Source organism: Octodon degus, unplaced genomic scaffold (assembly GCF_000260255.1).
Source record: "Octodon degus isolate 3935 unplaced genomic scaffold, OctDeg1.0 scaffold00081, whole genome shotgun sequence".
In the NCBI taxonomy this organism is placed as follows: domain Eukaryota; kingdom Metazoa; phylum Chordata; class Mammalia; order Rodentia; family Octodontidae; genus Octodon; species Octodon degus.
Genome location: NW_004524657.1, coordinates 8,540,020 through 8,554,388, shown reverse-complemented (window position 1 = coordinate 8,554,388; position 14,369 = coordinate 8,540,020). Strand labels below are relative to the sequence as shown.

Below are 14,369 nucleotides of genomic sequence, written 5' to 3'. Positions count from 1 at the left end.
TTAGTGTACTATGAAGTAAGTTGTATTTACTGTTTTATATCTATTCTTTTTTTTTTTTTTTGATCCGAATGCCCTCAGGGGTGCTTTGGCTAGCTGGAGTGTTGTGGGGATCAAACTACAGCAACCTGAGGCTGACAGCTTTGTGGAAGCAGCCACTTAAACAACTGAGTTAGGGCCAGGCCCCTATATCTATTCTTAACTCATTGATGTATCTTTGTTTTCCATAGAAACTGGCTGATACAAAGGAATTGGTAAGCAGGTAAGTGTCTCTTTTTCCCTAAATTTATTCTTGGCAAAACTAGATGTGTCATATCTACTTAAGAATCACCCTCAGTTTTCTTATTTGTTCTTTTTATTAGTACATGTTGCAGTACATTCGTTGTGGGGAATTGGTAAATGTATGTAACACATCTCGATTCTTTTAATCACCTCAAATTTATTGATTCCTATTCTATTTTGCCAGTTCCTGCCAAGACCAAGCATGTGGGTAAGTCTCAAATGATTTTTCTTTTTCTTTTTTTCTCCAGTAAGTTGTAAGAATTTATTTTAAATAACCTACAGTTGATTAAAAGAAAACTCATGATAAAAATAGAAGATACTTGAGAAAAGATGTGGGAAATGGACTCTGCACACACTAACAATGCCTCTAAAACTAATGATTATAGCAAAAAATGTTTTCACATTAAAATTCTGCTTTTTATGTTTTTTTTCCCATTTTTTCCACAATTACAAAAGAAAAAATAAAAGTCCTAAAATCTTGATTTTTTTAACCCCCTCTGTTGGGTCAAATACTCATTTTCCTCTAAATTTATTGACCTGTGGAACTTTTCTTTTCTTTTTTTTAAATGAATATAACTTTATTTTAATATTTGTCTGGTTATGGTTCAGATAAATACAAATATGCAGTACACTTAGAAAACTCTAGAAAATTTAAAGAAATAGAGTGAGCAGAAAACCACACAGTTACAAACTCAGACATGCAAGAGTGCAGTGCTGTCTATCTTTTCTATGAATAAAGTTCATATAATTCAGCATCTAACCTCAATTTCCTCTTTATACAGTAATATTCAGCCATAAATACACAACACTAGGTATTTCTGGTTTTGAACTCAGTATCTTATAATGCTTTGCACTGAACTCTTCCTTCTGCCTTGATGAGTGTTTTACATTCCTGTGGGTCTAAATGAAAAGCTTCTATTCTTATCGACTTCTATTAAAGTGAATGTAGATTATCTTTTTTTCCCTTGAATTTTTTTATTGGTACATTTTACATATACATAGTGATAGCATTCATCATAGGGGAATTGTACCTTGCTTCAAACAATAATTTTAAGCATTTTAAAAAAAATTTAAAATTTCTGAATTTAATTCAACTTATAATACCACATTTCCAAGAAAAATGAACCTTTTTCAAAGACATTTAAATAAAATCACACCAAGATGCACAAAAATGAAATTGTCCAAAACTTCTTGTAAAGAAAAAAATATTAAAGCATATACATAGAAATATTAGCTATGGGAGAGCAAAATTAAATAGCATCTTATTCCACATTAGAAAGAAAAAAAAGGACCAAGGGTGTAAGAAACTAGATTAATTAAAGGACTGAAAGAAAAGATCTGTTCTCTTTGAATTTCATACTTAGCAACATACCTTTGAAAACTAAAAGTAAGATTTTCTAGTTATACAAACTTGAAATATTTTAATACCTCCAGAAGTAGCATATAGGAAATAACAAAGAGCATAATTCAAAAGGCAAGAGAAGTTGAAGTATGTTCCTGGATGAACAATAAAGAACTCTCAATATGATAGTTATGCAGGACTATATAAAAGATATATTAGATGAACCTTTATTTAAAAGTCATTGCAGATTTCTATGAAATAGTAGCAATCTTATGTTGGGTTATACACGTATTTTTTCCATATATATGTGTGTGTATGTATGCATAAAAGACAGGGAAGAAGTAATATAAAGTAAACAGAAAATGGAAATATACTTTTTAAAGTTTCTAATACTAGAAGATATCATACAATGTCTTTTAAATAAATTGTAAGTCAAAGATATAGTATAAATCTTAGAACAAAAATTAAGATTAAGCAATATTCAGAAAATTAAATACTAATTAAATATTAAATATTTCAAAACAATTGAACTAAGAAAAAGTTTTCATGTAGCAAAGAAGTACTAAGAGTAAAACATAAGATAAATACTGGAATGGCAAGTAAATGACCAGCACTTCTAACAGTTTGAGGATAGGATATCGCACAAAGTTCTAGTGTGTTGTGGACATGCATAATGACCGTGACAGTTACTGGTGGCTAGGCGTCACTTGTGGAAGTGAGTTACAGCTATTTCTTTGAAATCCACCCTGTAGACTCAGGTGGAATCATGACACATAGGGTGGAAGAGAAGTCCATTTGTAGAGTGTGCTAATGGAAATATTTTGCTGCTGAACACAAAAGAATAACTGAAAGACTACTATTGTATACCTCTTATTCTCCTGTGTTTGTTTGCCCTATTTGGTGGGTTCTTTCCATTCTCATTCATGGGGCTGTAATCAATTTGCTCCCTTTCTAGAACATCATTTAGTAGTCCGAGTAGGCTTGACTTTGTCATCATGAAATTCTTTAGTTGTTCTTTGTCATGGAAGTATTGCACTTCTCCATTATACTTGAAAGAGAGTTTTGCAGGATATATCAGTCTGGGTTGGAATTTGTTTTCTTCAAGACCTGAAGTACTTTGCTCCATGCTGTTCTTGACTTGATGGTTTGTGAAGAAAAATCTGCCGTTATTCTGATGGGTTTTCCTTTAAAAGTGATCTGTTTCTTTTCTTTAGCAACTTTTAGTATACTGTTCCTATGCTGAATTTCTGGAATCTTGATTATTGTATGTCTGGGCATAGTTTTTATTGGGTTGATGTTATTTGGAGTTCTATATGCTTCGGTTACATGAATGTCAGATTGTTGCCCCATATTTGGGAAGTTTTCTGCTATAACTTCTGCTCATATTTCTTCTTATATCATTTGTATTGACTCCTTCCTTCTCATTGATGCCTATTAGTCTCACATTGTTCATCTTTGCATCGTCTTGCAAGTATTGAATTATTTTTTCAGAGATCTCTTCTTACTTTTTCACTAGCTGCAATGGTGTCTTTCAGGTCAGAAAGTCTATTTTCACTTTCCCTCAAACAGTTTTGCCAGCTTGTGATTGAGGTTTTAATTTCCTGTATATCACTTTGAACCTGTTTCATACATTCTATTTCTTTCCTAAATTGCTTATTCAGGGGTTCCATCATTTTTATATTCTGCTCTATTTTTTTTATCAGTGTATTTTTTAGAAGCACTTAGTACTTCTTTGATTGTAGTTATCACTACATTTTTTAGTTCTGAAATTATTTCTGATCTGATTTCTTCTATACCTTTCTTCATTTGTTTCTTTACTGCCAATGCTATTATTTCAGAGATATTTGGCATGTGATTTCCAGTTTCCTCAGTGCTAGTCTCTTCTGCAGTTGTACTGGGTGGACTCGGGGCCTGAGACTGCATTTTGTTCCTTGTCTTTGTCATTTTGTATACCACTGCCTTCTGACCTTTGGTGTAGAGCTTAGATAGAGTTATTACCTTAGCACCAGGTCCGGATCTATGAAGTTCAGATTCCTCCAGGAGGGTGTTGTTTGGATCTGGTTGGTATGCTCCACTCCTTTCTGCTGCAGGCGTTAGAGTTGAACCCTTTGTGTTTCTCTGGCACGATGTTCTGCTCCTGAACCAGCTGGGTGGGTCTTGCCTCCAGCCTCTTTGTAGGGAATTCTGCTGAAGGGTTCCTTGCTGGGTCAAATGAAGATCCGCGGGCACTGGGTAGTCTGACTCACATGCCAGGCATGGGCCCCGGGTCATCTCACTCACTTGGTAGGCCTGAGCTCTGAGTCTATTCAGGATCTGGAGGGCCCGGGTCCTCTCACTCACTTGCCGGGCCTGCGCTCTGGGTCTATTCCTGTGGAACTTTTCATACAATAAAATCGTTCAAGTGAAAGACTGAGGTTTGAAAAGAAAAAGATGGCTATCTTCAAGGGTACAGAGAATGCTCCAAACAAAGAATGATGGGAAAATGGTTTCAGTCATTATTTCATTATCCTTAGAGACTTGCTCTTCATCCCTCCCCGACCCCACTTTACACTACCTTTAAGATCAAGAAAAAGGTTTAAATATTTTTAAAATAATTAAAAAGAAATAAAAATTCACATTTAAAAAGGAACACTCAAGTCAGGAAGTATTTTCTCATCATGCTTTTCTGTCTGAGCCAAAACACTGTCAATGTCATAACTGCTCTAAGTCTCATGAAAACTGATTCCCATGACAATGGAGTGAAGACTGTAACAGGCTCGCTGGGTTTTTGTTCTACTTAGTTTTAAATTCCTGAAGTGGGGGGAGGGAGTTGAGGAATTGTTTCTATTAAAATATTGCAGTTATTGCAAAACCCTAACTGTAAAAATGCACCAATATAATCAGACTTCGCATACAGTAGCTAAGAGAATCCAAACACTTCAGTGAAACAGTGAATTTGCCTGGCAAATGCTGACAAATCCCCATCCACTTGCCCACTGCAAATAAAATTCAAAACAAATCATACAGCTAGAATTTTGATATCTGAAATATTTTTAAGTAGGTTGTCCATAGGGCAACTGGCTCAGCTTTCCCTTATAATATATCCAGGTTTATCTTTTTGCAAACATGTTGGTTAAGACTTGATTCCTCTTTCCCTCAGGCATGAGGGGAAGTGAGGCTCACAGTTTATCCATCTTCCTCAAACCACACTGTTCTTTTCACAAAACCTTGCCCCTTCAGACCGGCTAAAACTCATAGTCCTCATCAGCCATGTCGATGGCCCAGGAAAACTTCTCCTGCTGAGTTTTGTTGAAAATTTTTTCAATCAGGACCCCCCCTCACTTCTTTCACCAAGCCACTGTGATCCTAGGGTACAGATAATTGAGTTCGGAGGTTCCCTCAAATGCTTTTTCATATCTTGAGGCCACCTCCCTTTCCCAAAAAATACCACAGTTACTATGTTTATTTACTGTTTAATCTTATCAGAAGGCAGACTTGTTTTTCTCTTGGGTAAGAAAAAAAAAATTTATGGCTTGATCTATGGAATGATCCACTGTTGTTGAGATATAAAGGGTAGTGTTAAAACTGTCACATTAATAGAGGATACTTTAGCAGAAGATAGTTTCTGAAATGATGGCTGGTGTTGTGGACTAATTTTTTGACTTTTATTTATTTTTTTAGAGAATATAAAATAGTAATAAAATCCAGCATCAGAACTGATACAAAATAATAGGAATTCAAAAGTGATTTCTGTATGGCAAATAAACATGTGAAAAATGTTCAACATCATTCAATAAATGCAAATTCAAACAACACTGAGGTACCATCTTACGTCAGAAAGAATAGCCATCATCAAGAATTCAACCAATAACAAATGCTGGAGAGGTCATGGAGAAAAAGGAACACTTCTCCACTGTTGGTAGTAGTGCAGACTGGTACAGTTTATTGTGAAAATCAGTGTGGATATTCCTCAAAATGCTAGGGTTGGAGGTACATTCAAGAGCTATTCCCCTCTTAGGGCACTTTTCCAAAAGAACTGAAAACATCATACCACAACGATATCTGTGCACCTATGTTTATAGCAGCACAATTTGCCATAGCTAAGTCATTTTTTTTCTTTCTGTATTTAGGACAGGGTCTACAGGGTCTCACTGTGTAGATCAGACTCATAGTGATTCTCCTGTTTTCAGCCTTCCAAGTGCTGGGATTACAGGCATGCACCACCACGGGTGGGGCCAGCACGGCAAGCCGGGGATCCAATCCTGGTCACTGTGCTGTGCCTAAGCAGATGCTTTAGTCTGCTGAGCTATCAAGCTGGCCCTGCCATAGTTAAATCTTAGAAACAATGCAAATGCCTATCAGCTGAGGAGTATTACTCAGCTATAAAAATATAAATTTGAGGCTTTTGTAGTTAAGTGGATATGACTTTATTTTTATGACCTTAAAACTTAAAAGTAGTGCAACTCTGATGAACCCATTAGTGCTATGATTCTTGACTCTATTGGCATTTAGGGATAGGACTAATAATTTCTGCTTCTTAGACAGCAATATCACAAAGTAGTTCTCAGAAGATGAAGTATTTTGAGCCTATAATGGCTAAAATATTATATCCATCCTCAGAATATCTAGATTATGCCAGCCTGTGAGTAATTACATAGGAAAGCACTACTAGGTTGAAAATTCAGGTGAACAAACAGTGTCCAGAGATCGAATCTAAATAGCAGAGTTGAGACAAACATAGTTAGAGTATCCATATGGATGTCAGTGGGGTATATACTGGTAAACCTTTCTGTTGCTGGGACAAAAATACCTGACACTAACGAATTAAGGGAAGAGAGGTTATTTTGGCTCATGGGTGCAAACATCTCAGCTCATGGTTGGCTGGATTCAAGGCAGAAGCATCATGGCAGAGGACTGGATGGAAGAAAGTTGCTTACTTCATGACAGCCAGGAAGTGGAGAACAAAAAGCCAGGTCAGGAGGGGCAAGCAGGACACCAGAGTGCATGCATATAATCCCAGTTCTTTGGGAGGCTGAGATAGGAGAAATGCAATTTAAAGTCCACCCTGGATGATTTAAGAATCATGTGTAAAAATGAAAAGTAAAAAAGGGACTGGTGTTGTAGCTAAGTGTGAAGTCTCTGGCTTCAATCTCCCAATAACACACACACACACACACACACACACACACACACACACACACACACACCCCGCCCAGAAAAGAGCCAGAGACCAGATACAGTCCCCATGGTTGCACCACTGTTAATAATGCACACACTCAGAAGAGTGCTTTCATAGTCTCCAAGGCATATCTAAGTCCAACCAAGTTGTGAAGATTACCTGCTGCAAGATGTGTCTAGGTTTCAGTTTGGTAAAAACGAGTAGGAGAAAACAGCACTCTGTGGTCTTTTCATACCACTGGACCAGATTATGCTGGAATTTAGAACTGGACATCCACTTAGATATGGGCCATGTAGTTCTTGGGAGTGATTTAGCTATTGGGAAGCAGAGCTCAGAGGTTCTTTGTGATTGTCATTGCAGCAAATAAGGAACTAAATGCTCTTGTGAGACCTACAGTCTCAGTGCTTTTTATTTTTTTATTTTTTTGTGATGCTAACTTTTCCAACAGTATTTTTTATATTAATTTTATTGAGAAAGAAGTATCAATGAGGCAGTTTCAAAACAGGTTAGTAGGACAGTTACAATAATCAACACATTGCATATTGTTGTCTTTGTAGTAGTTATTCATAGTACAAGATGCAGACATGATATCTTGTCTCAACACTATTAGTTCAAAACTTCTCATTGAGCTAAGAGAAAGTAGCTGTATATCTATGCTATATATATATATATATATATATATATATATATATATATATTTCACTACAAAATGGTTCTTCATTTATATCCCCCCTTTTTACTTTTGTCAGAGATGGGTATTCCATTGTCATTCATATATTGTAGGTGCATGAATTCAGCAAAGTAATCCAATATAGTCCAGTAGTCCATAATAGTAGTGGGTTATTCACATGACTGGCAATGTCAGAAGTTGTTGACTTAAGCCTTTTACAGCTCAGCATATTAATATGGCTTTACTTTTTATACCTTATTTTTATACTTTTCTGCTGGATGGTTAAGACCAAGATAAAGCAAGACCTATATAGAAAAAAATGTAACTTTTATACTCCTTTTTTTTGTGGCAGAACCGGAGATTGAACTCAGGCCCTTGCACTTACCAGGCAAGTGCTTATTGTACTGAGCTATCTCCCTGGTCCTGTAGTGCTTTTTTATTTTTTGTTGCATTTTATGTATTTGGTACAGGATCTCACTATGCACCTCAGACTCACAGTGATTCTCTTGCTTTAGCCTCCCCAGTACTGAGTATACAGGCATGTGCCATCTTGCTGGGTGTTGGTGGCCAACTTGGCTTGGTGAGTCCAGGGGCAGGGCCATCATGGTATGTGGTACCAGGGATTAAACTGGGGTCCTTGTGCTTACCTAAGCAAGCACTTCAACCGCTGAGCTATCTCTGTGTCCCAGTCCCAGTGGATTTTATGCTCATGTGAATGAGTATATATGGTAAAGAGCGCTTTTGATCAGGAGAAAGTGTTCTGAGATCAGATAGAGACTTGAAATGATGAGGAGCTTAAATGACTTGTGTTTTCCTAGAATCCCCATACTAGTTATTTTAGGATTCTCTGAAATGTTTGTCCCCTTTTCACGTGATTTTATAAGCATTGCAAGACAGGTGGGATAGATATACAGGAGTAGAGGGCTTATCTTGCTGGATATGGTTCTGCAATGTAGACCGGGGTTCGGTATCACAGACCTGTCTTAGGCAAGTGAAGGATTTGGCTGATGTTTACTACTATCTGTGAATTTTCTAGACTGGTTGTTATGGACTGTCTCTTCTCAGTCTAATTATTTGTTTATAAACAGAAAACCTTACTCATTTAGGAAGTTTTAGGCTAGTAGTTTCAATATGAACTGAACCGTGTCTACCCTCACAGATTGACTTAATAGATCACAGCATGGCTTGACATTTTTAAAGAGATCTCAAGGTCACAGGTGCTGATAATCACTGTTTGATATTAAGGGTTCAATGATGATGTTAAGGGTTTGATATTAAGCGTTAATCACTAATAGCTTTACCAGAAAAAGGTAAACACAAGTATGAAGCATCATTCATCTGCTGGAAGAGAGTTTTCTAGGATGAGTTTTAAAACTACGAAAAGGACTGTCATAGATCAGAATGTTTATTTTAAATGAAAAATCATCACTGTATACATATTAAAATGGAGTGTTTTTCACTGTCTACTATTCTTATGGGTAGTGGAATAGTGTTTATCCTATATTCCTATATTCTATATACATGCAAAATACTGCTTTTAGGAAAATGTTTTATAATGTTCTTATAGGAAATGCATTGCTTTTAAAGTATATATTTTTAATAAATTTTACATAATGTACACTTTTGCTTTTTTTCCTTAAACACAATCACTCCTAAAAAATATTTTCTAGCCATATGTATATCTATTAGTTTAATGTCTTATAGCTAGGGTTTACAAGGGAAAAGATTTAATGCAAGACACATAATATGTAAGACTATTATGTAACATTCACCCAAAGAGTCAGATGCAAAAGATCACAGGAGATCTGCCCACATACTAGTGACCCAAAGAATCAAACTGAGGGTCTGGATCCCATGTCAATGTCCTACTGAAGTAGAGCTGAGGCCTAGAGCCCACAATACCTCATGCAATTCTGTATCAAGGCTTTACACTGGGCCCAAAGGATACTGACAGAGGCTAGAAAGTACATCAGTAGGATGAAGGATCTGTGCCATCAGGCTGAGGATTCTGACTGGAGATGGGCAGCCATGCTCAAAGTAAAGATCAGAGTGCCCCTAAAGAGAACTGCAGCCATCCTCAGCAACAGAATGGTCCACACATACCCGCTCCCCACAACCCCTCGGGCCCTCCACACCAAGCACCACACAAATTCAGTTCAATTGGGTGTTATAAGTTGACCACCAGTTATCAATCCAGCACATAAAGCTAGAGCTAGATGGAACTTTACAAGTTACCTTGTCCAACTTTCATCTTCTGGCTCCGAGGTAATTTGTATGAATTCTCCATAAATTTAGTGTGTCCAAAGCTAAGTTAATCTTTTCCTCAAAATGTTTATTTTTGGGTACCTCTTATCAGTGAATAGCACCATCACATACTGGTTAACTGAATTCCCGTAGGGGAGATTGAGCAGTGCTAGACCACAGGGGGTGCCTTTCTATTGTTTCTCCAATTGCCAGAAAGATCTGCAATGGCATGAATTCCCATTCACTGTCCACCATCACCTATGGGTAAAGGAGGTCCTCTGCCAAGCTGGGACAATGACAAATTCCATGGGCCAGAAAGCAGAGCTCTTGAGATGGGAAACTGGGACAGATACTTTTATTTTAAAAAAGATCCACCCCCCCCTTTACTCTTGCCCATTGGTCTTTCTTTTCTTTTCTCTTTTATCGCTTTGTTCTTTACTCTTTTCTTTACTCTTCATTTTGCCTGCTTTCTTCTCTCTTCTGCTCCATCCTTCATGCCTATTATAAGAAGTTTCTAGTGCCTTTTTATTTTACTTATTTGTGTAAAATAAAAAAAATTAAAAATTAAGTTTATTGGTACAATTTATTATTTATTTATTTATTTTTTCTTTTTGGCCGGCCCAGCCCACCCTGAGGGCAGGGCTGGCACAGCATGTGGTGCCTGGAATTGAACTTCAGTCCCCTGCATCTGCCTAAGCAGATGCTTTAGACCGCTGAGCTATCTTGCCGGTATAATTCAGGTATACATAATGATCATATTCAGCATGGGGAATTTATACATGTATATGATATATCTTGATTCTTTTTTTCTCCACTTCCCTCCCTTCAACCCCTCTTTCCCTCCTTGGTAACAAAAGCTTTGTTTCCATTATACCTCTTTTCTCTGTTTTTCTTTTCCCTTCCTTCTTTTCTCCCTCCCACTCCCTAATTCCCCTTCCCAGTTGAGCATTTTCTTCCTGTTTTTTAATATCTAGTGTACATTTTGGGCCCTACACTTTTAATTTCTCACACTAGAGAAGCAATGTGATATTTACATATGTGTGTTCAATTTATTTTACTTAAGAGTATGGTCTCAGAATCCATCCATTTACCTATAAGGTCTCAAATTTGTCATTTTTTAAAAAAATGTGTTTAGTACTAAAGGGTTTCACTACATAGATTGGACTCATAGTGATCTTCTTGTCTTCAGCCTTCCAAGTGCTAGGATTACAGGCATGCACCACCATGCCTAGTCTTAGTTGCCATCTCAGCATACGCTCCTGGGCATGATAGGGTGGCATGACACACTGGGGATTGAACCCAGATCCCTGCCTAAGGCACTTTAAGCAGGCACTTTAGTCTGCTGAGCTATCTGGCTGGTCCTAAATTTTTTTATGGCTGAGTCTGTCTGTCTATCTATCTATCTATCTATCTATCTATCTATCTATCTCATGTCTTCTTTATCCATTCATTGGTTGATGGGCCATTGAGCATCTGATTACAAGATTTAGTTATTACAAACTGTTTTGCTATAAACATGGGTGTGCATACATTACTGTGCTATGATGTTTTTAATTCTTTAAGGAAGATACCAGAAGGTGAATAACTATTTAGTTGACAAGAGTTTTCACTTGAATGGTATCATTTATGGCCATGTCTGTGTAACCGTTTTCAGAATTATGCTTACCAGATCAAAAGAAAACTAACTACAAATATATTAAAAAGTTACAGCAATCCCCAAACTCCTCAATTTCTAATTACCCTTCCCTGTCTCTGTATCCTCCTCCTGCCTCCACCAATATTATGTCAAACCTCAACATTAACCCTTTATTTCAGTAACCCCACAGAATCAGATCTCCAAACTACTTTTCACCTAGTGACCTTTCTTTGATCTCCCTTGCTTTTAACTTATTTGCTACCTTTATTTTCTCTTCTTTTTTCCTTCCCCTTTTATTCTATATCTCAAAGTAACTACTAAAAGCAGTACAATATGGTCTGAAAGGAGCACTGATCAAAGTGTGAAATTTTTAAAGCAAGTTTTAATGTTCATGATTGATGTTATAACAAGTAGGAATTCTCTCCTAAGGACATAGTGACTGAATCCAACACAATTAAAGTGAGTAGGTTGAAGTGATGGATGATACCTCTTGACAAATAAGACCAAGGTTACATCACTGGAAGATAGAACACAGCTAAAGAGATATTCATACCAACATAGGTCTCTTCACTCTATCTGATCTCAACCCTCAGCACAAAAAATGGAACAAGAAAAACAAGGCAACAAAATGCTTTCAGAGTCCCAACTCCTCTAAAGAAGATGCCATGGACACCAGAGAGAGAAATCAAACACTAATAGCTGAAATATATAAAATGATCAAAGAAAAAGCAAATAAATTCAACAAGTTGAAGATGATGTGACCAAATAGTGATGTGATTAACAATAAGTCAAGTAAAAGTTAGAAGAGCTAGTCAAAACTACTTGAAACATGAATGACAAATTTACCGAAGAAATAGAGTTCAGATAGCAGAAGTGACCAATGTGAAGGGAATGTTAGAACCAAGGACAGAGAGGAGACACAAACCTATATACTCACAGATAGCTTAAAAACAACAAGAGACAAAGGAAAACTGATACAACCATACTCAGAATTTACTAGAGAAACAGAAATAGCACAAAGTATGCAAATGTATAAGAAATTACTAGCTTGGCTTATGATGGCCAGCCACAGAGTTGAATGAGAAAGCATGCAGAGGGTGTCTGCATGCTGTTGGAGGTTGAAGGGTCCAGTCCACGATTTGGAGCTCAGTGCAGTGTTCTATGCAAATCCGTTTAAGAAAGCTGATGGGTCTGTGAAGAATCTATGCTGGAAGGCTGAAGAGTCCTAGGCAGAAGCCAAGGAGACAATGATCAAGTTGAAGATGAAGATTGGAACTCCTCCAAAGAACCAGCAACCAGTCCTTCCTCATTTCCCTTCTAAAGTAATGACCCTGGCCCTCTGCTGAGGCACTTAGTGACTTCTAAACTTCTCAAGTTGACATAATGTATCAAAAAAAACCCCAGCTACTACATGATGCTAGAATAATGAAGTTAGAGAAAAATTAGAAGATAGTATGCATGAAATAAAGAATCTGCTCACATAAATCATACAAGGGAGTTTCCACATATGGGAAAAGAACTGAACATTCCAGGTAAGTGAGGAATATGGAACTACAGCTAATTATCTGATTGGTTTCTTTCTTCCTTCCTTTTTTTCTTTTCCTGTACTGGGAATTGAACTTAGGACCTTGCACCTGCCAGGCAAGTGCTTGTGCTACTGAGTTACATCCCTGGCTCACTCCAGTTCTTTATAATGAGAAAAGATGTTCCCCATGACAAATCATAGTCAAAGTCCCAGTAGTTCAACACAAGAACAGAATTTTAAAAGCTGTCAGATAAAAGTGAAAAATCACTTATTAAGATATATCCCTTAAGATTTCAGTATACTTTTCAAAACAAACTTTAAAAGTCAGGAAGGCTTGGAGTGTTTCAACTCATGAAAGAAAGCTACTTTTAACACAGACTAATATATCCTGAAAGACTACTTTCCAAATTGATGGAGAAGTGAAGATATTCCCTGACAAGACTTTAAGAAATTCATGATCATAAAATCAGTATTAAAAAAAATTCTCAAGGTTATCTTAGACAAAGATAACAAAACCAATGATGCTAAAACTTTGGATAGAATGAATATATTACAGGTTGAGCAGCCAAATGAAAAGGGTCTGTGAAGAATCTATGCTGGAAGGCTGAAGAGTCCTAGGCAGAAGCCAAGGAGACAATGATCAAGTTGAAGATGTAAAAGGAATCAACAATAGAAAAATAATGCAATGATGGAATAGAGTCAAAACCTTTTGATGATAACTATCAATGTAAATGGCCTCAAGTCCCCAATTATGACAGAGATTGGAATAGTTGGTCAAAACACAAAGCCCAACTGTTTGCTGTATGCAAAAGATGCATCAAATCAAAAATAAATTCATAGCATAAAGGATGGAAAACAATATTCCATGCACCCTAAGCAAACTCCCCAAGCAAGCGGGGATAGCAATCATTCTAAAACAAACAAACAAAAAACCCCCACCAAACCATGGATTTCAGGACTTCAAGGCAAAACTGTTCAGAAGGGGCAAAGATATCATTACAAATTAGTTAAGGGGACAATTCAATGGAAAGAAATAACAAATGTAAAAATATGCAGCAAATGCTGACACACCCATCTTCATAAAACAAAGACATTGGGACATAACTTTTATAGGCCATTTTAGTGGGAGAACTTACCCCACTATTATAAGTAGTCAGATTAACTAGGCAAATTTTATCAACAAAGAAATATGAGTTGAATCACACCATCAAACAAATAGGAAAAAGCCCAATAGAATTAATGGACTCTATAGAATATTCCATTTAATAGCAGAATACACATTTTCTCATAAGCAAACAGAACTAAAGTCATTCCTGGAGGCTAGTTTACCCTGATTTTAAAAAATGCACAAGTAGACCAGAATGACAGGCACTCCAAGCATGAAACTACTAATACAAATTGCCATCTGCAGTGCAATAGCTTAGTTCACAGGTATCAGTATATATAGTTAGTCAGGGTGAGAATCTTTCCAATTAACTGCTAGATTAAAAAATCTTCTGAAGATTCTCAGGATCA

The 14,369-nt window shown here is 36.8% G+C and overlaps 1 protein-coding gene across 1 annotated transcript in view; it reads left to right on the top strand.

Moving 5' to 3' along the window:
• Impg2 (interphotoreceptor matrix proteoglycan 2) overlaps nucleotides 1-14,369 on the top strand; it is a 159,433-nt gene that overhangs the window by 68,428 nt on the left and 76,636 nt on the right. The window contains exons 5-6 of the mRNA XM_023721297.1: nucleotides 228-259; nucleotides 464-487. Of these exons, the coding sequence (XP_023577065.1) occupies nucleotides 228-259; nucleotides 464-487 (56 nt within the window). The remainder of the gene's footprint in view (nucleotides 1-227; nucleotides 260-463; nucleotides 488-14,369) is intronic.